This window comes from Canis lupus, chromosome 30 (genome assembly GCF_003254725.2).
Source record: "Canis lupus dingo isolate Sandy chromosome 30, ASM325472v2, whole genome shotgun sequence".
NCBI lineage: Eukaryota > Metazoa > Chordata > Mammalia > Carnivora > Canidae > Canis > Canis lupus.
The window spans coordinates 10,647,565-10,673,185 of record NC_064272.1 but is presented as its reverse complement, the minus strand read 5'-3'; the positions used below and the strand labels follow the sequence as shown (position 1 = coordinate 10,673,185).

General features: G+C 39.2%; 1 protein-coding gene across 1 annotated transcript; it reads right to left on the bottom strand.

The window, feature by feature from the left end:
- PDIA3 (protein disulfide isomerase family A member 3) lies at nt 1-25,543 on the bottom strand. The gene is made up of 13 exons (XM_025472975.3): nt 25,377-25,543; nt 19,010-19,088; nt 16,909-17,026; nt 11,368-11,475; nt 9,860-9,989; nt 5,328-5,444; nt 4,919-5,044; nt 4,197-4,379; nt 3,095-3,203; nt 2,157-2,285; nt 1,532-1,611; nt 484-541; nt 1-270 (listed from the first exon to the last, which is right to left on the bottom strand). Exons 1-13 carry the CDS (start codon nt 25,541-25,543, stop codon nt 157-159), a joined length of 1,518 nt encoding a protein of 505 aa, XP_025328760.1. The 3' UTR covers nt 1-156.
- Between the last annotated feature and the right edge of the window lie 78 nt (nt 25,544-25,621).

Genomic DNA, 25,621 nt, shown 5'->3' with positions numbered 1-25,621 from the left:
AACAGTTTAGAGAAAATTTAACGGGATTTAGATTATATCCATTCTGTCCTCTCTGCCCTGAGAGTAATAATCCCACATGGGTCCCAGTCCTCCCCAATGGTCTTCCCATCTCTGATGGAAGAGTCCTTTTACAAAGTGGCATGTTTGGCTGCTGCTTTAGAGATCCTCCTGTGCCTTCTTCTTCTTCTTGGCTTTTTCTTCTTGAATTACAGGGGGGTTTGTTGCCTCTCGTTGTAGATAGCTAATAAAGTCACTTAATTCACGGCCACCCTGAAAACAGAAAGATTATTCTGAAATTTTTAACCTTTTAAAGAACCCTGGATTTTTTTTTTCCCTAGTAGGAGGACTTTTGAGTTTGTAAAAGCACATTAGTAACCACATATATTGACCATGAAATTAAAAGTTTCCAGTTAAATAAAACTCAAAGAACTGGATATGCATGTGTATGTGTGTATTTGTGGGGAGATTAGACAATGTACTTACTTCATATTTCTTTGGATTTAGCTTCTTGTTGGCTGGAGAGAAGTAGATGGTAGGAAAACTGGGTAAAAAAAAAAAAAAATGTTAACTCATTTCAGGTATCAGAGTAACTCCAACATATACTTCTCCAGTTACTGTTTCTGGGAATAACTTCTCATGATTTCTATCTCTATCTCTCTCTCTTTCTTTCTTTCTTTCTTTCTTTCTTTCTTTCTTTCTCTCTCTCTCTCTCTCTCTCTCTCTCTTTCTCTCTTTCTCTCTCTCTTTCTCTCTCTCTCTCTTTCTCTTTCTTTCTTTCTTGGAATAACTTCTCATGATTTCTATTTCTTTCTCTTTCTTTTCTTTTTTCTTTTCTTTCTCTTTTTTTAGAGAGTGAGTACATGCAAGCAGGAGTTGAGGGGGAGAGGGAAAGAATCTTAAGCAGGCTCCACGCCCAACAGAGCTGTCCTGGGGCTTGATCTCATAGCCCTTAGATCATGATATGAACTGAAATTAAGAGTTGGATGCTTAAACAACTGAGCCACCCAGGTGCCCCTCATGATTTCTCTCTCTCTCTCTCTCCTTTTTAAAGATTTATTTACTTGAGAGAGAGAGAGAGAGAGAGAGAGAGAGAGAGAGAACACAAATGGAGGGAGGAGCAGAGGGAAAGGGAGGGGGAAAGAATCTCAAGCAGACTCCTCACTGAGCATGCAGCCCTATGTGGGGCTCAATCTCACAACCCTGAGGATCATGACCTGAGCTGAAATCAAGAGTTCAATGCTTAAGAGACTAAGCCACTAGGTACCTCAATTTCTATTTCTGAACAGATACTATTCTTCATCAGTGGCTAGGTTACATCCTATCAAAACTCAGTAATATGAGAGCTCACGAAATCTGTGGCAGTCATTGTGGGTCCATGAAGCAGAATTCTAAGCCAGGAAAGCATTAGTAGTTCTGTGCTCAACTGTAAAGAGGGATCCACTCCCTATACCATGCCCAATAAATGGTTTATAAGCTTATTTTTCCCCCCATCAATTGCCTAGACACTTTTATTAGCTTTTAATCTACTTACCCTCTGACTTCATATGGAGAAGGCACATCATTGGCTGTGGCATCCATCTTGGCTATGATAATATTGGGGTCTTTTCTGAGCTGTTAATACAAAACTTTTATTTAAACTTTGAGGTTTTGGTGACTGAGGACACTTAGTTAAATCAGCACTTAAAATAATCTCCTTTTTAAATACTTGGATAAATTCTGCTCAGATAGGAAGAAGAGTGAGATCTGCACATAATATCTAGCTTTCCACAGTCTTCCTTTTTTCCTCTTGGTTTCTACATATTAAGACTCTATTTATAGCCACCTTCAAAATTACCTGGCCTAAATAAAACATTACAAGGGCTAAGTCAAGAGGAACATAATGGATTCATATAAGCCATTACCAAAATTCAGAAGCCTAGATACTTTTTTAACTAAAATCTAGATTGATTCTTTGGAGTGGAAAGTCAGAACAGATGTCTGAGGCACTACACAGGCTACAGTCACTAAGGGGACAGTCAGAAGAAAGTAAACAGTAGACAGCTGAAAAAATCTACCTTTACTTTGGTAATAAACTAATTAGGATAACTAATTTAGCCAATGATAAATATGTGTTCAATTCCCAAGTCAATTTTATCTTCAGAATAGGGCTGACTTACCTTCTCTCCCAGTTCTTTATACTTAGGCTCCAGATTCTTACAGTGACCACACCAAGGAGCATAAAATTCAATCAGCACATCTTTATTTTCGTCATTCACTATTTCATCAAAATTCTCCGCTACCACTACCTGGAATATACCAAAGATCCTCTAGTTGGTAAGGCAAGGTAAAGAATACAATTCATATGCTATATTTTTGGACCCAAACTCTCTCAAATTTGATATGCTAGACTGGAAATACGTTACTGAAACCCAAATTACATTTATAGACTATATAAAAAATGTTCTGATCACTGTCTAGGTCATTTCCAACCAACTCATTCCCATGTCTCTCACTATCAAACTTTTTTCAGGAAGTTCTAGGAAATCACTACCCAACCATTCCCTAATCTCTTTTTTTTTTTTTTTTACAGATTTTATTTATTTATTCATGATAGTCACACAGAGAGAGACAGAGAGGCAGAGACACAGGCAGAGGGAGAAGCAGGCTCCATGCAGGGAGCCCGACGTGGGATTCGATCCCGGGTCTCCAGGATTGCACCCCGGGCCAAAGGCAGGCACCAAACTGCTGCGCCACCCAGGGATCCCCATTCCCTAATCTCAAATCAATAATTTTGAAACTATTCTTAGAGGTTAGCTTGCTCTATCCCAAAGAGTAACTTAATTCTAATATAAATACCATCAAAAATTCAAAATTTTATATTCTTGCCCCTACTGAGCATTGAGCTCTGCCAATGCATATTTTATGACTCAGGGAGGTGAGGACAAACAAAAACAAAAACATAGCCAACAAGGTCTCACTTAGACCCAGCATTTTTTAGAATAAAGAAATGAGGAAAGTCAATCATATCTCAATAAAACTAAAAGCGTGGGAAGGGGGAATGTGAGATGAGGACAGGAAGCTGCTTAGTGCCTTGGTGAGGCTATGAACACCTCACCTTTACTGGCCCATCATTGCTTTCTGGGATGGGCTCAGACTTCAGATACCTCTTCAGGTTGCCATCAAAGTAATCCTGCAGGAATCTTTCAAGAGCCTTGCCATCACGTCTGCAATTAGAAAGACAAGGGTCAGGTTTGTTAATCTTCCACTGAGAAGTTTAAAAGAAATTTCTTAGAATAGTTTCTACATATTTTCACTTCAATTTCAAAGTCAGAAACTAGAAGCTAAAAACAGGAGCTTATTTCTCAAAATGCAGATCTACTGACTGAACAGCAACAAAAAAACTACCTCTTTGTATTTCTAATGTGTTCTTTGTGGATTAGAAAGGTCAGAAGGAAGAAAACATTGGTCTTCTAGAAATTCACTTCTTCAAAAGAACCAGATCTTTGTTGCTCTGGAGAATACTGCCTATTTATGGTACCTTGTTTTACTGATTTGCTCACAAAGAAAATTTCCTGCAGTTTTGGTCTCCCAATGTCTCAGAAGGTGAAAAGTCATACTTTTTCAGGGTTTTAAGATCTTTCCATTCCGAGTTTACCTTATGCCAGGTTAGTATTCCAAGAAGAAAAGGCATTCTGTAGGGATGGGAGGAGGTTGCAATGGTCCAAAATTACAGCAATCTCAAAGAGACTGTCCAATGTTCTCTACTATTTCTTTCTTTCTTTTTTTAAAAAGATTTTATTTATTCATGAGACACACACACAGAGGCAGAGACATAGAGTGAGAAGCAGGCTCCTCACAGGGAGCCCAGTGTGGGACTTGATCCCTGAAACCAGGATCATGCCCTGAGCCAAAGGCAGACGCTCAAACCACTAAGCCATTCAGGCATCCCTATCTACTATTTCTAATGGCAAGGTGGAAACAATCATGTAAGTATTTCAAGCTGCCATCATTTTGTTACTTTTCAGAATTTATTAAGGATTGTTATCCTTAAAGTACTTATAATTAATTAAATTAATTGAGAAAAATGATAATCACAGGTCTTGGCTAGATCTATCTTCACATTCTAATGTTCTTTTTTATAAATCCTTAGTAGTGTAAAAAGGCTTGACGTTTCTTTACAGAATAAAATCCCAAACCCATGTTAACTTGTAACTCACGAGAACTCCTCTTGCATGACAAACTTCTCTCCTTTTGCAGTTCTGATAGCAACAACAGGAATCTCTCCAGCAGTGCTTTCCAAGCCAAAATCAGAAAGTTCGTGGCTAAAAGTTTTGCGGCTAGCTACAGCAAAGTTGAGCTTGTTTCCAGCATCTAGGAATTTCTTTGCTACCATCATCACTCTGTGGGAAATGAGACATTTATGCCAAGGTTTATAACATAGAGGTAAATAATTTCTGAAATCATGAAGCAAGAAGCCAGAAAGCCAACACTAAATTTTACAGTCCATGCAGCCCTCTGGAATCCATCCCAACTATATTCTTGAGCACCAAGACAGAGTATAGTACACTCCAAAGTCTTACTGAACTTCACTGCCAACCTGGTGGTACCAGTCCATTCCCACTGAATCTTCCTATATTATATAACTAAACTATTGCAGGCATAATGACTGATCTGAAAAGAAAATTTAGAAGGATAAAATGCACTAACATTTGAGTGGGCAAATAGACACAGTATTTTAAATATTTAATATTATTATTTGATATTTATAAACTTTGGAAATAGTTTGTTATTTGTCCTTAACAGTTTCAAAGGGTTTTGGGGAGGGAAATGTTTCCATTCTTGTTGGCTCTCACATTATACAGTGTAACAAGATAATGAGAAAAAACTGTTTACACACTGGGTAAACTTATTTACTAATGGGAAAAATCATCTTTATTACCTGTTTCTCCAGTAGTTGGAACCTTTAGCATTCTTTTCATAGTCCACATCATAGTAAGCCACAAGTAAGTCCTTGCCCTGTATCAAATCTTTATTGTCTTCTGTCATGTGAGGGCAGATCCCAAAACTGAAATAAATAATCTATTATCAAATTTGGCAGATTTAGCTAGTTTATAGAATTATCACAAAGTAACTGATAGCACTTTATAAAGAAAAGAGCTTTAAACATAAAAGTACCGAGCAATATACCTTCTAGGAGTTCTAGGGTCCATATATTACTGCTTTAGTATAAACTTCAACTATTATCGTTCAATCCCTTGAATAAGGCTATCTAATCCAAAACATGGGTCTGCTTAAAAACTGAGATATAAAGCCAAGTATTCCCAAACAAGATATAAAAAGGTACTCACATGTTTTCTTGGATAAATTTTTTAATCTTGCCACTGGTCATCTTCTGTTCTATATATGCCACAGTCTTGTCCTCAAACTTATTCATCAGATGTGAAGGACGAAACAAGGTGATACCCCTTTAAAAAAAAAAAAGCTATTAGCAGATAGGCAGCAGATGGTCTTCCATCTATTTTTTTTTTTAAAGATTTTATTTATTTATTCATGATAGTCACAGAGAGAGTGAGAGAGAGAGAGAGAGAGAGAGAGAGAGAGAGGCAGAGACACAGGCAGAGGGAGAACCAGGCTCCATGCACCGGGAGCCCGACGTGGGATTCGATCCCAGGTCTCCAGGATCGCGCCCTGGGCCAAAGGCAGGCACCAAACCGCTGCGCCACCCAGGGATCCCCCATCTTTTATTTAAAGCTCAGACTATCTACTCTTGCTACCACTTTTACTCTCACCATTTAAACATATAAGGACTCTTTTCTGGGACCAAAGACTTGGCAACATCAAAGCTAAGGTGCTAACCATGTTAATCTCAAGTGCAATAATTAGGTATGAATGAAGGTTTAATAAACCTTGGGTGGAAAGTTAGGAGACTTTGGTTCTAATTCTAGCCCTATTAATTTAAAAGACCCTGTGCCAGGTATCAGTTGAATCCTTTTGAGCTTAAGTTTTTTCATCAGTACAAAAGGGGATTTAAGGGTGTTAGAGTAGATGACTAATTTCCAAACCTTTAAAAACAGTAACAGTACCCAACCTACCTCCAAATCCTAGGATGTACAATAAAGTAGAGCTTACTCTTAATGGAAGGTACCTTGCCTGGCACTCTTCTTGAAAATCCAACTCTCCCACATAGTAAAAGAATACTTCAGTAGAGAAAATGTCTTTTTTTTTTTTTTTTTTTTTTTAAGATTTTATTTATTCATTCATGAGAGAGAGGCAGAGACAAGGGCAGAGGGAGAAGCAGGCTCCTCACAGGGAGCCCAATGCAGGACTCAATCCCTGGACCCTGGGATCACGTCCTGAGCTGAAGGCAAACGCTCAACTGCTGAGCACCCAGGCATCCCAGAAAATATCTTTAAGATCCCTCCCAGCTAGCTATAAAACTCTCTAGGTAGGTAAATAATTATAGGTATGTTTAGCTGGAGTTCATTAGAAATGCCTTTGTTCTAGACTTCTCTATCCCAACAAACCAAGTTTATCAATTTTTGTCTTGCTGGTACTATTTTGCCCCTCTAAGCCACGGTCTCTTCACTCCATTGAACACTTGAAGCAAATTCCTTTTTAAATGTCTAGTCTTGTTCAGCTAAAACTGAACCCCAATTTCGTTCCAAGTTATGGGTTTATGTCAAGTACCAGCTTTCTCAGAAAATGCCACTATTCTGACTACTAATATCTCACCTCTAGGTTCTTCTTCATTCATTCCTCCTCCCTCCACTACACACCCACCCACATACAACTTTATCACTTGTTTTTGGCTAGGCCTCAGCCCTTTAAGTCCTTATATCCCTCTCACTCTTCAAGTATTAACCATTGACTTTATGTCAGTTAAAACACAGGCATTTTAGGGGTACCTGGGTGGTTCATTCGGTTATGTGTCTGACTGACTCTTGATTTTGTCTCAGGTCATGATCTTAGGGTTGTGAGAGCGAGCCCCATGTCAGGCTCCATGCTCAGCGGGCAGTCTGTTGAAAATTCTCTATCCCCTTCTCCTCCTCCCCTCTTAAAAAAAAAAAAAAAGGAGGCTTTTTGGGAACCTAATACAAACATGCTGGACGAACAAAAATGTAAACAGGCCTAATATTGTGGGGGTTTTTTCAGTGTAGTTATCAACTTCAGAGCAGTTATTCTTAAAAAACAGAAATCCAGCAGTTCCAAATATAATCTTTAATGATGTTATGACCTTGGTATACACATGATGACTTTAATAAGACACCCTTTACATAAGGTCTTCTCAATAAGACTTTTTTTTAAGATTTTATTTATTCGTTCATGAGACACAGGGAGGGAGGGAGGGAGAGAGAGACAGAGGCAGAGACACAGGCAGAGGGAGAAGCAGGCTCCATGCAAGGAGCCCAGTGTGGGACTCAATCCTGGGACCCCAGGATCACGCCCTGGGCCGAAGGCAGGCGCTAAACCACTGAGCCACCCAGGGATCTCCATCAAGAACTTTTAAAAAATATTTTATTTAAATTCAATTTGCCAACATATAACACCCAGCACTCATCTCATCGTGTGCCCTCCTTAATGCTTGTCACCCATTTACCCTATCCCCCCCCACCACTTCCCCTTCTGTAACCCTGTTTTACAGAGTTAGGCATCTATCATGGTTTGTCTTCCTCTCTAATTTTTCCCCACTCAGTCCTCCCAACTATTCCCTTATGGTCCCTTTCACTATTTCTTATATTCCACATGAGTGAAACCATATGATAATTATCTTTCTCCAACTGACTTATTTCATTCAGCATAACCCCCTCCAGTTCCACCCACATCAATGGTAGATATTCATCCTTTTTGATGGCTAAGTAATATTCCATTGTATACATCTACCATGTCTTCTTTATCCATTCATCTGTCAAAGGGCATCATGGCTCCTTCCACAGTTTGGCTATTGTAGACACTGCTGTTATGAACATTGGGTGCAGGTGTCCCATTGTTTCACTATATCTGTATCCTTGGGGCAAATACCCAGTAGTGCAATTGCTGGTTCATAGAGTAGCTCTATTTTTAACTTCTTGAGGAACTTCCACACTGTTTTCCAGGGTGGCTGTACCAGCTTGCATTCTCACCAACAGTACAAGAGGGTTCCCCTTTCTCCACATCCTCACCAACATTTGTTGTTTCCTGTCTTGTTAATTTTAGCTCAGTAAGACTTCCAATCAGAAGTTGATAGGTCACTTTAAAGGCAGCCACAATGAACACATATAAGGTTAACAGACTGTTTTATGTGTTTAATGAGCCAAAGGTGGCTCCAGATCCATTGACAGACCTGATGTGTCTTAATCTAAAAGGCAGTCAAACCTACAACTTTGCATCCAGACTTTCTAGGTTCAAATCCTAGTTCTGCTACTTATTAAGGGCTGTGAAGCTAGGCAAATTACTTAACCTCTTTCAGTCTTTTCTCTCCTATAAAATGGTAATAATAACAGATCTGTCTTACCAGTTGTTAAGAGGATTAAATAAGTCAGTAGTAAATGGCACACAGTAAACATCACATATTTTGTTAAATGTAAATCAGTAATACTAGGCCTTAGCACACTGTTCTTCTTTATATGCTCACCCTGAGTGATCTAGCTAGTGTCATAGTTTCAATAACTATTTACATGTGCTTGACCTATAAATGTTATCTCTAGTTTAGAACTCTTCCCGAATTCTAACCTCATTTATCCAGTTGTCTACTGGCTCTTCACCATCTGGATATCTCACAAAGTTTTCACTCGCTGGGCCAAAACAAACTCATCATGCCCTTCAAATTTGTTTCTCTTCATCTTTTTCCCAGCTTGATATCTGTTGTTGACCCAGTCATCCAAGATATAGAAACCTAGACTCATTCTAAATCTTCTTTCTTCTCACACATGGCTAGGGACCAAATCCTACTGTTTATATTTTTTATACTCTCTCCTTCTCCATGTCCCTGATGCTGCCCAAATTTAGTCTCTTAGAGGTCACCTTTAGTTTAGACTCTTAGTACCTTACTATTCCTCCCCTTTCAAACCATCATCACATGGGTACCAAAAACTTTTCTTCTGAAACACAAAATCACATTACTCTCTCACTCAAAGTCTTTCAATGGCTCTCACATGTCTAAAAGATAAAATTAAAAGTCTTCTATAATTTGGTCTCTGCTTACCTTTCACTATCACCTCATTTATAAACAATACTTCAGTAGTACTCTAGGTCTCAACATTCCTAAGTTGTTTCACATCTTGGGGCCTTCACTTCTGCTGCTCAATCTGGAAGAGTGTGTGTGTGTGTGTATATATAATTTATCTATCTATCTATCTATCTATCTATCTATCTATCTATCTATCTATCTATCTATCTATCTAAATAGGCTTGGCTCCATGCCCAACATAGAGCCCAATGTGGGGCTTGAACTCAGGACCCTGAGATCAAGACCTGAGCTGAGATCAAGCAACAGATGCTTAACTGACTGAGCCACCCAGGCAAGTTTATCTGGAAAAATTTTTATCCCAATTGCCACAACCTGCCTGGTAAAACTTACATTTCAACACTTCAAGAATCACCACCTCTATGAAGTTTTTTCTGATACTACTCTTCACCTCAAAGAAAAAAAATCACTGCCTGTTTTTCTGGCACATCCTGCCTAGACTTCTATTGTTAACACCTATAACATTCACTTAACACTTACATTTTTAAATATATTCACTATCTCCCCCTACTAGATGTACCTCAAAAGCAGCAATAGTTCCTCACACTTAGCTTAGTAAATGTTTTGGAAGAACAATGCATAAAAATCAATTGTACCAGTTGATACAATTAGTACTTGGTCCAGAAATTTACCAGGGTATTTAACTCAATTACTTACTCTCCATCATCATCATATTTGTTCACCAGAGACTCCACATTAGTGTGTGCAAATCGGTAGTTATCCCGCAAGTTGCTGGCTGCTTTTAGAAACTCAGAATGAGCTTCACTAAATAAATCTTGGAAAAAACCTATACAAAAAATATCAAACACAAGGAAGAAACAGTAAGTGCTGAAACATATTCAAACTTTAAAATTCTTCTATTTTCAAAGCCTTCATTCTATGTATAGATAAGTACAGTGAGAAAGGCAAGAGGACTAGGTCTGCTTTGCCATGAGTACCTAGGATATTTGGTAAAATACTTAGGATTAGAATTTTCCCTCTACCCTTTAAAAAAATTTTTGTCCCAGGGAGCCAAGGGAGAGGATTTGTCAGAGTTCAAGCCTTTTCTAGTTTTTCACAGTTAAACAGATTTGGGCAAATTACTTAACTTCTTAGAGTTTCAGGGACTATTTTAGGTGTCAGAAGGATCAAATAAGACAGTATGTCAAAATAAACCATCAATTTACTTCACTGTATTTTTTTTACTTTTCTTCAGAACTTCAAGACTAGAAAAGTGACTGAAACCTAAGTGTTTATTAAATGTCTGCTTATAGTTAACTCCTTGAAAATATACAGAATTAGTAAAATCCAGATGATAAGGGGCTTTTAGTCAAATTTAAGTTACAAACCATCTTCTACTTCCAGAAAGTCAGTTTTATTATAATTACAAGATTAAGAGAAGCACAAATAGATTGTATGTTTATTTATTTATTTTTTAAATTTTTATTTATTTATGATAGTTACAGAGAGAGAGAGAGAGAGCGAGGCAGAGACATAGGCAGAGGGAAAAGCAGGCTCCATGCACCGGGAGCCCGACGTGGGATTCGATCCTGGGTCTCCAGGATCGCGCCCTGGGCCAAAGGTAGGCGCTAAACCGCTGCACCACCCAGGGATCCCCAGATGTATGTTTAAATTTATTTTATACATTACACTTAAAACAAAAGTAAGAACACCCAAGATGTAGAATGTGTTTAACTGCAAGTTATTTTAAGGATAAAATGAGATACCTGAGAAACACCTGAGAAAGCAAAGGCTGCTGTATAAATATACACAAATCCTAGCAATTTCATCTCAAGAACTAAATCCTCTACTACAGTAGACACAGAAGCTTATTATTTACTAATATCCTCCCACCTTAAAACTTTATTTTCAATCTTAACTACCCTACTGAGTTAAATCTCCAAGTCTCAGATGTGATAGAAAAAGTTGAAGATATTTCTAGGTTGAAGATATTTCTATTTCAGGTCTTTAACCGAAATTATATCTTTATTTATAAGAACACAAAGCCACTCCAATGAAACCAATTTTTTCCACATTATAGTAATGCTGACCTTAGTCTATGAGTTGTTTTTTCAACTGCCCCCAAGGTTTCTTAAACTGGTTTAACTTTACTGTTTACTCAGATACAAAAGGCTTTTAAAACCAAGTTGATAATTTTGTTGTATAATCAAATATTTGCTACTTACCCACCACAGAAGCATCTTTATCACTAATGAACTTCTCAAATTCTTCCTCGGTCCTGAGAGGAACTGAGGCTGGTCCTGCCTGCTTCTTCAGATGGCTAACAATTCCATCTTAAAAGGTAAGATGAAAGATCATAGCAACACAAATTGCTAAGTTTTAAGAAAACAATCATTCATATAATTCAAAGTTCAAAAGTTTCAAAAGTGGGAGCATCTGGCTGGCTCAGTTGGTGGAGCATGTGACTCTCAATCTCGGGGTTCTAAGTTGGAGCTCCATGTTGGGTGTGGAGATTACTTAATAACCTTTAAAATAGACATATTATGAATAAATAAGCAATTACATATTTATTCTTTTTTTTCTTTTTAAAAAATTTTTATTTATTTATTTATGATAGTCACAGAGAGAGAGAGAGAGGCAGAGACACAGGCAGAGGGAGAAGCAGGCTCCATGCACCGGGAGCCCGATGTGGAATTTGATCCCGGGTCTCCAGGATTGCGCCCTGGGCCAAAGTCAGGCGCTAAACCGCTGCGCCACCCAGGGATCCCCCTATTCTTTTTTTTTTTTCTCCCCAAATGGCAGCATACACCTATGCTGCTCTGTATTTTGTGTCATCTAATATAGTTTGGAGATAATTTACGCCAATGTACATAAAGAGCTACCACAGTCTTTTTTATACCTACATAGTGTTTCACTGTATGGATGTACCATAATTTATTTATCCAGACATATGATAAACATTTGTTTCCAATTTCTTGCTGTTCTAAGTAATTCTGCAATAAACAATCTTTTTTTTAAGATTTTATTTATTTATTCATGAGAGACACAGAGAGAGAGAGAGAGAAAGAGAGACACAGAGACAGGCAGAGGGAGAAGCAGGCTCCATGCAGATGGAGGATGTGGGACTTGATCCCGGAACTCCAGGATCACACTCCACCAAAGGCAGGCGTTAAACTGCTGAGCCACCCAGGGATCCCCTGCAATAAACAATCTTATACTAAGGTCATTTTGCACATGATTAAATACATTTTAGGGTCAATTTCTAGAAATGGATTCACTGGGTCAAAGAATACATGCATTTATAAGTGTCACAATGCCTCCCCAAAGAGACTGTACTTATTTATACCTTTACCAGGGATGTATTAAAGTGTTTATAATAGTAGAAATTAATAATGTCTTTGTTCATGTTATTCTCTCTGCCTAGCACATTCTTTCCCCAGATATTCTCCTGACTCCCTTCCTCACCTCCTTTTAGGTCTTTACTCAAATGTCATCTTCTCAAAGAAGCTCTCCCTGAACATCCCATTGTAAACTAAAACCTATTCACCTGCAACACTCCGGAATTCCCTTCCCCCACTTTATATTTCTCTAGAGCACTTTCCACATACCTAATACTCTTTCCTTATTATTTTCATCTATCTCTCTCCACTACAGAGTAAATTCCAAATGCATAAGGATTTTTGTCTGTTTTGCTCAGTGATATAAACCTAGCTCTAGAATAATACTTATTAGCACGTGAGTTTGAGAAACATCCATTTTACAAATAAATTAAGTAAACAAATCCCTTATTATCAAGTAGCATAAAGAGTCATTTGTAGCCTTACATTTTTAAGGCAGAAAATACACTAACTTGGCTAGCTTGTGTAAAGGTTTTACTATATATGGGTCAATTATGCCATGTACAGGATCCACCTACATCACACTTTCCTACTGAGGTAAAATGGGCTAGATAAGTAAATCATTTTATCCCCTAGATCATTTATCAACTTTCTTCTGGAATTCACTGAAACCATTCAGAGGCTCAAAATGCCCACAGGTCAGAGGTGGTACTCCTCCTCCATAATATTCTACCTCTTGTACCCTCTTTCTCTTCTAAGCACTCTAATGACTTGTTAACTAGCTGAGACAGAGTACTGTTAAACTCTTCCAACATGACTGAGCCTACTCTGCATTTCTTCTAATGTTCCTTCTCTCTCCAGTCATGGACTTTCTTCCACCTTTTAAATGTTTTCCTCAGGACGCCTGGGTGGCTCAGTGGTTGAGCGTCTGCCTTTGGCCCAGGGCGTGATCCTGGAGTCCCGGGATTGAGTCCCACATTGGGCTCCCTGCATGGAACCTGCTTCTCCCTCTGCCTGTGTCTCTGCCTCTCTCTCGATGTCTCTCATGAATAAACAAATAAAAAAATCTTTAAATAAATAAATAAATAAAATAAATGTTTTCCTCAACTCCGCATATATGAGGGGTTGCATCAACAGATTAATTGAAATTGAATATGATTTGCTTGGTCTTCAAGATTATTATTACTATATCATGATATAAATTAAAAGGACTTTAACCTGAGGCTATGATAAGAAGTGTTACTTTTCTCCCTAAATATGTAAAATTCTCTGGAAGATATAATGGGAGTGTGGAGCAACCAATTTAAGCAGGAGAGCACACAGCATAGTTCACAGAGGAGTACATGAACAAAATAATATATTCTAAGTAGCCAAACAACTGACCTCCTAGTCAGATACCAAGAAATTCTTAAATTTAAGAAATCTATGTTACAGCCCAAGTAACAACATCTGACCAGTAGCAGTCTAACTGGGTTCACCTACAATTTAGTTAAGACACGTTCAAGTTCAGAAAAATATTTCAAGGGATCCCTGGGTGGCGCAGCGGTTTAGCGCCTGCCTTTGGCCCAGGGCGCGATCCTGGAGACCCGGGATCGAATCCCACGTCAGGCTCCCGGTGCCTGGAGCCTGCTTCTCCCTCTGCCTGTATCTCTGCCTTCAATACTTTTAAGCCCAGGGGCAGCCCGGGTGGCTCGGCAGTTTAGCGCCACCTTCAGCCCAGGGTGTAATCCTGGAGACCTGGGATCAAGTCCCAGGTCGGGCTCCTTGCATGGAGCCTGCTTCTCCTTCTGCCTGTGTCTTTGCCTCTCTCTGTCTCTGTCTCTCTGTCTCTCATGAATAAATAAATAAAATCTTAAAAAAAAAAATACTTTTAAGCCCAGGAAAAAAAAGCTTTTTTTCCCCTTTCTGTACTTAGATATATCAAATTTAAGTGCTGACTAAATGACTTCAGTTGAATCAAAGTATTTTTTTATGCATTCAACAAAGAGTTACTGAGTATCTCCTGCATGTGAAGAGTCTGCACTGGAGACAGAGTAGTAAAATAAACAAGGTCTCTGCTTTCTTAGAGCTTAAAGTTTAAGTAAATTCCCGAATAATAAACAAAATCTCCAAATGAACAATTAAAAAATCATAATAACAAGCACTATATAGAGAAGGAAGAAGATGATGTGATAAGAAAATGACTGGGTGGCTACCTTAGGTCTGGTGGCCTGGGAAAGCCTCTGGGAGATAAAAGTTAAGCCATGATCTGAATGACAAAAAGGAGCAAGCCATGCAAACATAGGGGAAAATCAATTGGGGCTGTGAACATAACCAGGGCAAAGATCCTAAAATGAAACAATCTTAAGATGATGTAAGAGTTAGGCAGTGGCCGTGTTAAACAGATGTTTGTATACGAATAACAGCCATGAAGACTGAAAACATTCCACCTCCCTAAAATACCCATTGAACCCCTTTTTCTCTTAGCTTTCCATTGTGAAAAAGTAAAACATGCCTCATTATTTGAAAGACTCAAGGCCAAACTGTCCAAAATATTTTTTCTCATCAATTTTAGGTGCTATAATTGATTATATTTGATCCAATCCCCATTTGCCTTTCAAACCTTCATTTGTTGGGGCACCTGGGTGGCTCAGTGGGTTGAGCATTTGCCTTCAGCTCAGATCATGATCCCAGGGTTCTTTTTTTTTTTTTTAATTTTTTTAAAATTTTTTATTTATTTCTGATATTCACAGAGAGAGAGAGAGAGAGAGAGAGGCAGAGACACAGGCAGAGGGAGAAGCAGGCTCCATGCACCGGGAGCCCAACGTGGGACTCGATCCCGGGTCTCCAGGATTGCGCCCTGGGCCAAAGGCAGGCGCCAAACCGCTGCGCCACCCAGGGATCCCCGATCCCAGGGTTCTAAGATTGAGCCCCGCATCTGGCTCCCTGCTCAGTGGGGAGCCTGCTTCTCCCTCTGCTGCTCCCCCTGCTTGTTTGTGCTCTCTCCTTCATTCCCCTTCTTCTCAATAAATTAAAAATCTTCTTAAAAAAAAAAAAACAAAAAACAAAAAACACAAAAACTTAATCTGTCATCCACGCTATTTATACTGAAGCCACATGGTCTTTCTGTCCCTTGAACTCACCAAGCTTGGTTATACTTTAATGCCTTTTTATACACTTTAGGGCCTTTCCCTCTACTTGGAAGGCTCTGGCTCAGATCTTCAAGGCTAGCTCATTCTTATTCAGGTCTCAGCTCAAAGGTTACAGCCCTGATAACTCTGATGATGCAGTACTCCCAAACCCAGTCACTATCATATCATATGGTTTTATTTTTCTCCTTTAATGCTCTTATCACTAAATGAATTGATCTTCTACACTGAAATTAAATAATTTTTAATTGTGATAAAATATACATAACATAAAATTTATAACTATTTTACAGTGTACAGTTCTGTGGCATTAAGTACATTCACACTGTTGCACAGTAAAACTGAAACTCTACCCATTAAAAAAACTCCCCATTTTCCCATACTCCCTGGGAATCACCATTCTACTTTCTGTCTCTATGAATTTTACTACACCAGGAACCTCACATAAGTCGCAGTGTCATGGTATCTATCTTTTGGGATTGGCTTATCTCACTTAGCATAATGTCTTCAAGGTTCATCCATGTTATAGCACATGTCAGAACTTCTTTTTCTGAGACTGAACATTCCACTGTATCATATATACATTTTTATATAATTATTAATAATATGTTGCATTTTGTATGTCCAGTCATCCATTAATAAGACACTTAGGTTGCTTCTACCTTTTTGCTATTGTAAATAACGCAGCTATAAACATGGGCATACAAATATATCTTTGAGACTCTGCTCTTAATTTTGGGGAGTATATATTCAGAAGAATTGCTAGATCATTCAGTAATTTTATTTTTTAAAAATTTTCAGGAACTTCCATACTGTTTTCATAGCAGCTATACCATTTTACATTCACACCAATAGTGCAAAAATGGTTCTACTTTCTCTGCTTCCTTGTCAACACTTGTTATTTTCTATTGTGTTTTTGGATGTAAAGTAGTTAACTATATATACTTTTAAACTTGTTTGTTGCCTTCTCTTCATTTCCCAGAATGTAAGCAAGTAAGAGAAGAAACTTTATCAATAAACAGAGCACCTCTAATATATCTGGAATATCTGGCACAGAGTAAGTACTCAATAAATATGTCAAATGAAAAAATGCCTAGTAGACCTTATAACTCAAGTATTGCCTACATTACTTACATTATCTGTTTATTTAGAGAAGTCTTTGGTTAAATACTAAACTGACCTCTTTAAAAGAGGAATTTTTAAAACTGCAAGTATGTCATATAGAAAAATGTCATGTTCACACTACAAAAACAGGGTACTTAACAAATTCAGTTTCCAGAACGTAATCCAGGATCCTTACCGGCAGTCCTAGGCCCATCATAAGCACCAGCTTCTTCACCATCTCTAAATATCTTCAGGGTTGGATATCCACTGACTCCATACTTATTACAGGTGTTTGTGTTGGCAGTACAATCAACCTAGAGATTAAGATATATGAACCATCTGTTATCCAGATGCATGTTGCAGGCTCCTCCTATATCCCCAGAATATTAAGACTGGTCAAATCATAAGAGGATCAAGCGACTTTTTGCACACATGCCACAAAACATTATATATATATATTTTTTTTTAACATAATATTTTATTTTATTTTTTTGAACATAATATTTTAAAGGCAGACTGGTGTAGGGCTAGTTACATCACAATCACCTAAAGTAAAGTAGTAGTTAAAATTTAGATTGTTGGACCTCCTACATGTTAGTAAGCTACTAACAGTATCTTTCTTACTTTGATTGTGATTATTATCAAGGGGATGGATGGATAGATGGAGGTACATTACATACTCCTTAGGCAGAGTGGAGTATAATTTGATTTGGCAAATCATTTAGATTTGATTCAATACTTGAATATCAATATTTGATTCAATGCTCCCCGAGCTAGTCTTAATATGGGCTAAACGAGGTAGATCTAGAGAGACCTATTAGGAAGAAGGAAAACAACTCCTATCTATTTAGCTATTTATTCTAAAGTTGGCTGTGCTACAGGCAATTTGCTTAAGATTCTGAGGTATGGTCCCAATGCTTTACCATAAACTAAGGTTTAGAAAAGTAATGTGTCCATAGTAACACAAGCTATAGCCACACAAGGCAGAATTAAATCATAACTGAACTCCCCCCACCAACCCAAGGAAAATCACCACAGAAACATCAGGATTAAAAGCAGTTTCCAAAAACAGTACTATATATGCATGAACTATTTATTCAAGGCTGACCAAGATATGAGCTTTTATTTAATTATTTGAGTGTGCACGCAAACGCATTGGGGAGGGGAGGGGTAGAGAAAGAGGGAGAGAATCTTAAGCCGGCTCCGCACTCAGCATGGAGCCGGAAAAGTGGGGCTCAATTTCATGACCCTGAGCTGAAATCAAGTTGGACCCTTAACCAACAGAGCTACCCAGGTGCTCCAAGATGTGAGCTTTTACACTACAGCAACTATGGGTTTACTATAGAATAATGGCAAAACTCTAGAAGTGTTACTATGATTATAAAAGGAAATACCAAGTTTACAGTTGAACAGTTACATACTTACAATAACTCATAATCTTTCTATTCTCATCGTTATGAATATCATAAGGTAGTTTAGGGAACTCATTTATTCAATAATTTTCTTTTAACCTTGACTACTATACTTTTACTTTCCATATTTGCCCCTTAATTCTTATTTACCGTATATTTTACCTTTCTTATCCCAGTAAGTCCCTTAGTTTCACTACTTTTAATCTTTAGAAACCATAATTAATACAATAGTCGGTTGTGTATTTGCCCAGAAACTGGCATTCTCTTCTTAGTACCCTAAGAGTAGAGAAAATGAATGTTAATTTTACAAACTACTATTTAATATACTCCATTTTCTTTTTCTTTTTTTTTAATTTTAAATTTTAGTTAACATACAGTGCAATATTGGTTACTGGAGGGGTGCCTGGGTGGTTCATTTGAGGGGCCCAACTCCTGATTTCTGCTCAGATCATAATCTCAGGGTTGGGAGATCGAGCCCCACTCAGAGTCCACGTCAGGCTTCAGGCTTAGTGGAGTCTGCTTGAGATTCTCTTTTTCCTTTGCCCCTTCCCCTGTTTGTACATGCCTCTCTAAAATGAATAAAATCTTTAAAAAAAAATAGTTTATGGAGAAGTCAATGATTCATCACTTACATACAACACCCAGTGCTCTTTACAAGTGCCCTCCTTAATACCCATCACCCATCTGGCCCTTTCCCCACCCACCTCCCTCCAACAACCCTGTTTGTTTTCTGCCCTTAGGAACCACTTATGGCTGGTTTCCCTCTCCTGTTTTTCCTTTCCCCATCCCATATGTCCAGCTGTTTTCTTATATAAATTCCACATATGAGAGAGATCATATGGAAAGTACCCCATTTCCTTTAATGAAAAATCTGCCCATACTCACCTTTGCTAACGGGACTATTCCTTTTAATCTGGTTGCTGCGGCTTCATACTCAGGGGCAAGCCTCTTGCAGTGTCCACACCTATATAAATATATATTTTTTAAAAAGCCAAATTCTCAGTTTAATCCTTCAAGATTATTAATCATGTTTTTCTAGGAAAAATCTCAAACTATAAGACCACTTTTGAACTAGTAGCTGCTTTTAAAAGCAAAAATATCACCTGAACAACATCCCTTACTGATAAAGTAACCAGAGCTAAGAAAGTGAAGGTACTATCCCTTACGAAACGAGCACAGTGATTCTTAAAAATACAGTGATTGAAACCTTATAAGGTTCTAAGATAACTCTTAATGATGATGATTCTTAACACTTCAGGAATCATCAAGTACTTTTTCTCCATTCCTTCAAATAGGAATCCCTTTGTCCAGAAATCCAGTTTGAAGGGGTAGCAGAATGAGGCCCAAAAGCCACTCATTTGCTATAAATAGATATTTTAGCAGCTGTTGGAACCTTTTTTTCTTCTCAACCAAGTTTCAACACAGCATTAGAATGACATATTTAAGATGGCAAACCCTGTTTTTACAGCTACACAGTTCAACTGGCTGTAAGAACTGATGAGGATAAAACATTGTCAGAATATTTTCCCCAAAGGGCCATCAGAAACACCTGCTCCTAGCTTGGAAGTCCTAAGAGTCCCACATGCAAACTGTATATGCAATGGGGGAAGGGGGATGATACTCCTCATCAATGTATAGCTAGTACCAGCTGTATGTCGTCTCTTCAAAACCCAATGGGTTGCAGAGGAACCACTTTGAGAAGGTAAAGTAGTTCTGTAACCTCCCCACAGACAACAAAAATAGAATTAGAAAACAGAAGGAAACACGGAAGAAACTTAACCTTATTTATTTCATAGCCAATAGTCTCAAAATTTATCTTATTAAGTGATAGACAAGTAACTTGGAAACATTTTGTCCCTAAAACTTGTTTAAAACAAAGACTATATTCTTCAAGGTCTTTAGGAGTTCTATTAAAAAATAGTCATTAGAAGATCGCTGGGTGGCTCAGCGGTTTAGCGCCTGCCTTTGGCCCAGGGTGTGATCCTGGAGACCCGGGATCGAGTCCCGCATCAGGCTCTCTGCATGGAGCCTGCTTCTCCCTCTGCCTGTATCTCTGCTTCTCTCTCTCTCTCTGTGTCTCTCATGAATAAACAAATAAAATCTTAAAAAAAAAATAAACATTTAAAAAAAAATAATCATTAGAGAGACCATTAGAAAGCAAAGCTTAAATGAAAGAATGGTGATTTATAGAAAAGACTGTAATAGTAGATGTTGCTTAGTGTCACATATGTATTTACTAAAAGTATAAAAGGATCAAATGATAAACACCACATCCAAGATGGGGGGGGGTACATAAGATGAGGAAGGGATGTATAGGCTTCAACTGTTCCAGCTTTAATTTTTTAACTGGGTGGTGAATAAATGGTATTCCCTACACTGTATTTTCATGGATGCACATTTTACCATATCTGATATTGTCATGTGCCCTGCAATCGTGTCATAGTTTCAATGGTAGCATTTCCTTTTTTGTGAGACATAAAATAAGGATTCTTCTCACAATGTGACATCTTACATGTGTATGGAATATGGTATTATTCATTACATTCTCTGTATTCCTTTTATATTGCAAAATAAATAAAAAATTCGTGTACTTGGGTTGCAACAAAAGCACCCAAATCCTAACTGATTTAATAAAATAACCAATTTATCTGAGAAATTCAGGCTTTCGGCAACATAATAAGGAATCAAAGATTAAAAATAAATGTTGGGACACCTGAGTGGCTCAGTGGTTAAGTGTCTGCCTCTGGCTCAGGTTTGAGATCCAGGGGTCCTGGGATCAAATCCTACATCAGGTTCCCCACAGGGAGCCTGCTTCTCCCTCTGCCTATGTCTCTGCCTCTGTGTCTCTGATGAATAAATAAATAAAATCTTAAAACACACACACACACACACACACATTACAGAGGATAAGAATTGGATCTAGGCCTTTAAGGATTTAAGGCTTCAGCCAGGACCTGTTCCGGGGTATTTGAAATAAGGGGAATAGTAGAGCAAAGGTAAAATTACTAGTGAAAATGATACATTTGGAGAACTATGGAGGGCTTCTTTTGTTGTTAAAACAAATGTGTTATGTGTATTAAGACTACAACAGGGCAGCCCGGGTGGCTCAGCAGTTTAGCGCTGCCTTCAGCCCAGGGCGTGATCCTAGGAGCCCGGGATCGAGTCCCACGTCGGGCTCCCTGCATGGAGCCTGCTTCTCCCTCTGCCTGTGTCTCTGCCTCTCTCTCTCTGTGTGTGTCTCTCACGAATAAATAAATAAAATCTTAAAAAAAAAAAAAAGACTACATCAGTCAGCAATATATATAAAAGAGGGAAAGTAGAGATAAAAATAAAAGCCACCTAGAAGATAATATATTTCACACAGCAGATAATGAAAACTTGGACCAGAGTGACAGAAATGAAACTTGGACCAGAGTGACAAAAATGAGAATAAAAAGGAAACAGAAGAGAGATTTCTGTTGAATATGTAATTATCAAGAAGACTGAGGCAATAGATTTAAGAATAGCTTCACCTCAACCATCTCAAAACATTTGAAGACAAAAAATAGTATAAAATAATTAGACCAAACCAATAATTAGCAGGTGTCAACTCAGATGCATACAAAAAATATCAGTGGAAGGAGCATTAGAAAAAAAAAAAGTGGGGATCCCTGGGTGGCGCAGCGGTTTGGCGCCTGCCTTTGGCCCAGGGCGCGATCCTGGAGACCCGGGATCGAATCCCACATCAGGCTCCCGGTGCATGGAGCCTGCTTCTCCCTCTGCCTGTGTCTCTGCCTCTCTCTCTCTCTCTCTGTGACTATCATAAATAAATAAAAAATTAAAAAAAAAAAAAAAAAGAAAAAAAAAAAAAAAAAAAAAAGAAAAAAAAAAGTGTATGTTTGGGCCCCACCCTGGGACTTAACTGAGCAATTCTTCCAGGAACCAGGGGTGTAAGGGATGTATGTAAGTAACAAAGCTGGAACTGAAAACCACTGTCCTAAGCATTTGCTGCATTCATAAGGTTATCAAATGCTCAAAGGAAGGACCTGTTTCATGAGTTCCAAAGAGACTGGAGGAGACTACCTTCTTCAAATTCACCAGGAATGAACTCAGGTGGAATTTGAAAGTGAACATCAAGATTAATCACTACTTCTTTCACTCGGTCCTAGATAGTTTTATTTATTTATTTTTAAATTTTTTTTTTTAAGATTTTATTTATTTATTCATGAGAGAGAGAGAGAGAGAGGCAGAGACACAGGCAGAGGGAGAAGCAGGCTCCATGCAGGGAGCCCGACATGGGACTCGATCCCGGGACTCCAGGATCACTCCCTGGGCTGAAGGCTGGCGCTAAACTGCTGAGCCACCCGGGCTGCCCAGTCCTAGATAGTTTTAAAACACAATCCCATCACCTTCAAGGATGGCACCTAACAGTTAATAATGAATCCCAACATATCTTCACTCAAAAATTATTACTTCATGTGATGAATGTCTCTGACAGAAAAACTGATGTAGTCCTTTCCCTATAGAACACCAGTCTGGCAGGGGTGACAGACCATATTATTAGGTCCCAATAGAGAGATGGGAACAACCAGTTAGGTGTCCAAGGAAGAAGTAACTTTTGAGCTCAATCTTGTTGAAAAGGTCAATTTGGGGTGGGAGGAAACATCAGGAATTCCAAGTAAAGGAATCAGCATGTATAAAAAGAAATATTCCATTTTATACTAGCCACACATTCTTTTTCTAATATATACTCCAGAAGTATTGTGTATCACATATTATTTTAATACTACTGTCTTAGAGGGTAGAGCACAAACCTACAACATAAGTAGATGTTGTAGACTTAAAACTTTAGTACTGATCAATAAATTTTCAGATATTATCACATTTAAATAGTGCTATTTATTCCCCCAGAGAAATTCAGATACTCCCATTCTTACAAATTACATAGATGATTAAAAAAAAAAGATTTAAGTTATTTATTCAAGAGAGACACATAGAGAGAGAGGCAGAGACACAGGCAGAGGGAGTAGCAGGCTCCATGCAAGAAGCCCGATGTGGGACTCGATCCCGGGACTCCAGGATCACTCCCTGGGCTGAAGGCTGGCGCTAAACCGCTAAGCCACCCTGGGATCCCCAATTACATAGATGATTAACTCCATAATGGAAATATGAGTCTACAAAGACAGCTGCAAAGAAATCTTTCACTTTCATTATGAAATCAAAGTGCAAAAAATATCCAAAAAGAAATGAGATGAAGAACTTGCTCAAAATAGGTTAATTTACTTTCATTAGGATTCTTTAGCCATTCCTACCTAACTTGTGAGCTAGTTCTGATCTGTACAAAGGATTACAGCAGTCAAAAAACATTTCTAGCTGAAGTATTAATAAAAATAGTTGAATGTGAAGAAATAAGGACATTATCAATAGGAGACTTCCTTGATTCCAAATTAGTCACTCAGAAAACTGATCCTGCTTGCCGGCATTGTGCTGGATGATCTTACCTTCTAGACCAATTAAAAACAGACACCACAGCAGGGACCCACCCAATTTTGGGGATAGTTTAGTGCATGACGGGATATGCAGTTTTTAGGGAAGCACATGCAACAATTTAAAGTAGGAAAGAACACTTTCAATCAAAAAAATTTAAAAATCTGGGGCACCTGGGTGGCTCAGTGGTTGAGCCTCTGCCTTTGGCTCAGATCATGATCGCACGGTCTTGGGATTGAGTTCCCAATCAGGCTCCCCATAGGGAGTCGGCTTCTCTCTCTGATAGGTCTCTGCCTCTCTGTGCCTCTCATGAATAAAAAAAAATATTTTAAAAAATTGTTTTAATCTGCTTTAAACTAATGGTCTAATAGCCCATTAGTCTCCAGGAATTCGCTTTATGTTGACCCCTGTAGTCACAGAAGCACCATTCAGTTTTGATACAACCCCTTGCAGCCACTCTAAGTACAGTTATACCCCTTCAAAGTTAACAGCAACGTCATATATATGATTAAGAAGAGTTTCTAAGGGAGAATGTGACTTCTGGAGATGTATAATGAAAGACCACCTATGATATGTAATCGGTACTACCAGTTGGTCACAGGAATGCCCTGCACACAAAATCTGTCACAAGCTGTAAACAAAATTTCTTGCCTCTTAACACATCTTTCTGGTTCAGGTGGTTTTCATTACTGGACTTCTAGTATTACCCCCAGCAAGTCTGCTGAGCCCTTGCTGAGTGAAGACTAGAGTCAGAAGCAAGCAAAAGTTATATACCGACTTTGTTTTACTGATACTTTTGAATACAAATCGTTTTTTAATGAAAGGTATTGTGGCAGGAGGAAAAAAATTAAGTACTGTAATTAGCATGAATATATTCAGCCATCCCAAGCCTTAAAATAATCATGGCTCTCTGTGGTAAAGATGTGGGAGTTTTAAAAACAAAAACAAAAAAACCCATTCAGGTCTACTGAGCCAAATATCCTATTTGCTTTCTCCTCTCACCCTCAACTTTTTGAGTTAGTTGTTGTCCTAAGGAATTGACACTCTTGTTCACTCTGAAGTGGACTATTTCTCCCTGGAGTCTTTTTGGGCATTCTTCTGAAACCCTAATTAAAACTGACATTTTAGACGGATTCTGACGGAATTACTCGTTTCACCTACTCTTTTTGACGGGATTCTGCTGGTGCTGAAATGTGATCAGCTTAGTGGAGAAAGTGTGCAGCATGCGATGGGACAAAAATAATTGCCTGCCTCAATAAAGCACTTATGACCATTCCGCAGCCACTGAGTGACCTTGGCTAGAAACCAAGGGCTGCGGGGCGTGGGGCAAGAAGAAAGGAAGTACTCTGGGGGGCCAGGGCCTGTGCGCTTGGTGGTGAAACGTTCGTTTCCAATATGAGGCCTTGGGATGCCTCGTTTGTAGGACGGAGAGCATTAACACTGACTCGGCCAGAAACTGTAATGATACGGATCTGAGCGGGGTAGGGGGTGGTTAAACCCTCTGCAAATAGGAAGTGCCGCAAGAGTACTGAGGTAAGGCTGGGGCCCTGCGCGAGCCGGGCCTTCGGGTGTTCTTCCCGGGCCTCGCTCCTAGGCCATGAGCACCGACTTCTCCGCTCTCCGTGAGGCAGCTCGGCCCCCCGGGGGTGGGAAATCTGCCGGCTGCAGCGGGGCCTGCTGGAATGGTGCAGGGCGCCGGCGCCGCGTAGGCCCAACCGTTCCCGCGCCTTGGCCCCCGGCGCAGCCCTCCCGCCTTCCCTCCCGTGCCCCGGCTCAGGGGCCTCACCAGGGAGCGAAGAACTCGACGAGCATGAGGCCCGCAGAGCCCGTGTCGGAGATGCGACTCTCGAAGTTGTCGTCAGTGAGTTCCAGCACGTCGGAGGCAGAGGCGAGACCGGCCGCGGCGAAAAGCAGCGCCACGCCCGGGAGCAGCGCTCGGCAGCGGGGGCGCATGGCTACGAGGTGAGGCTGGGGGCGGCCGGGAGGGTCGGGGCTCGGCGGGGACTGCGAAGGCCGGCCGCGACCACGCAC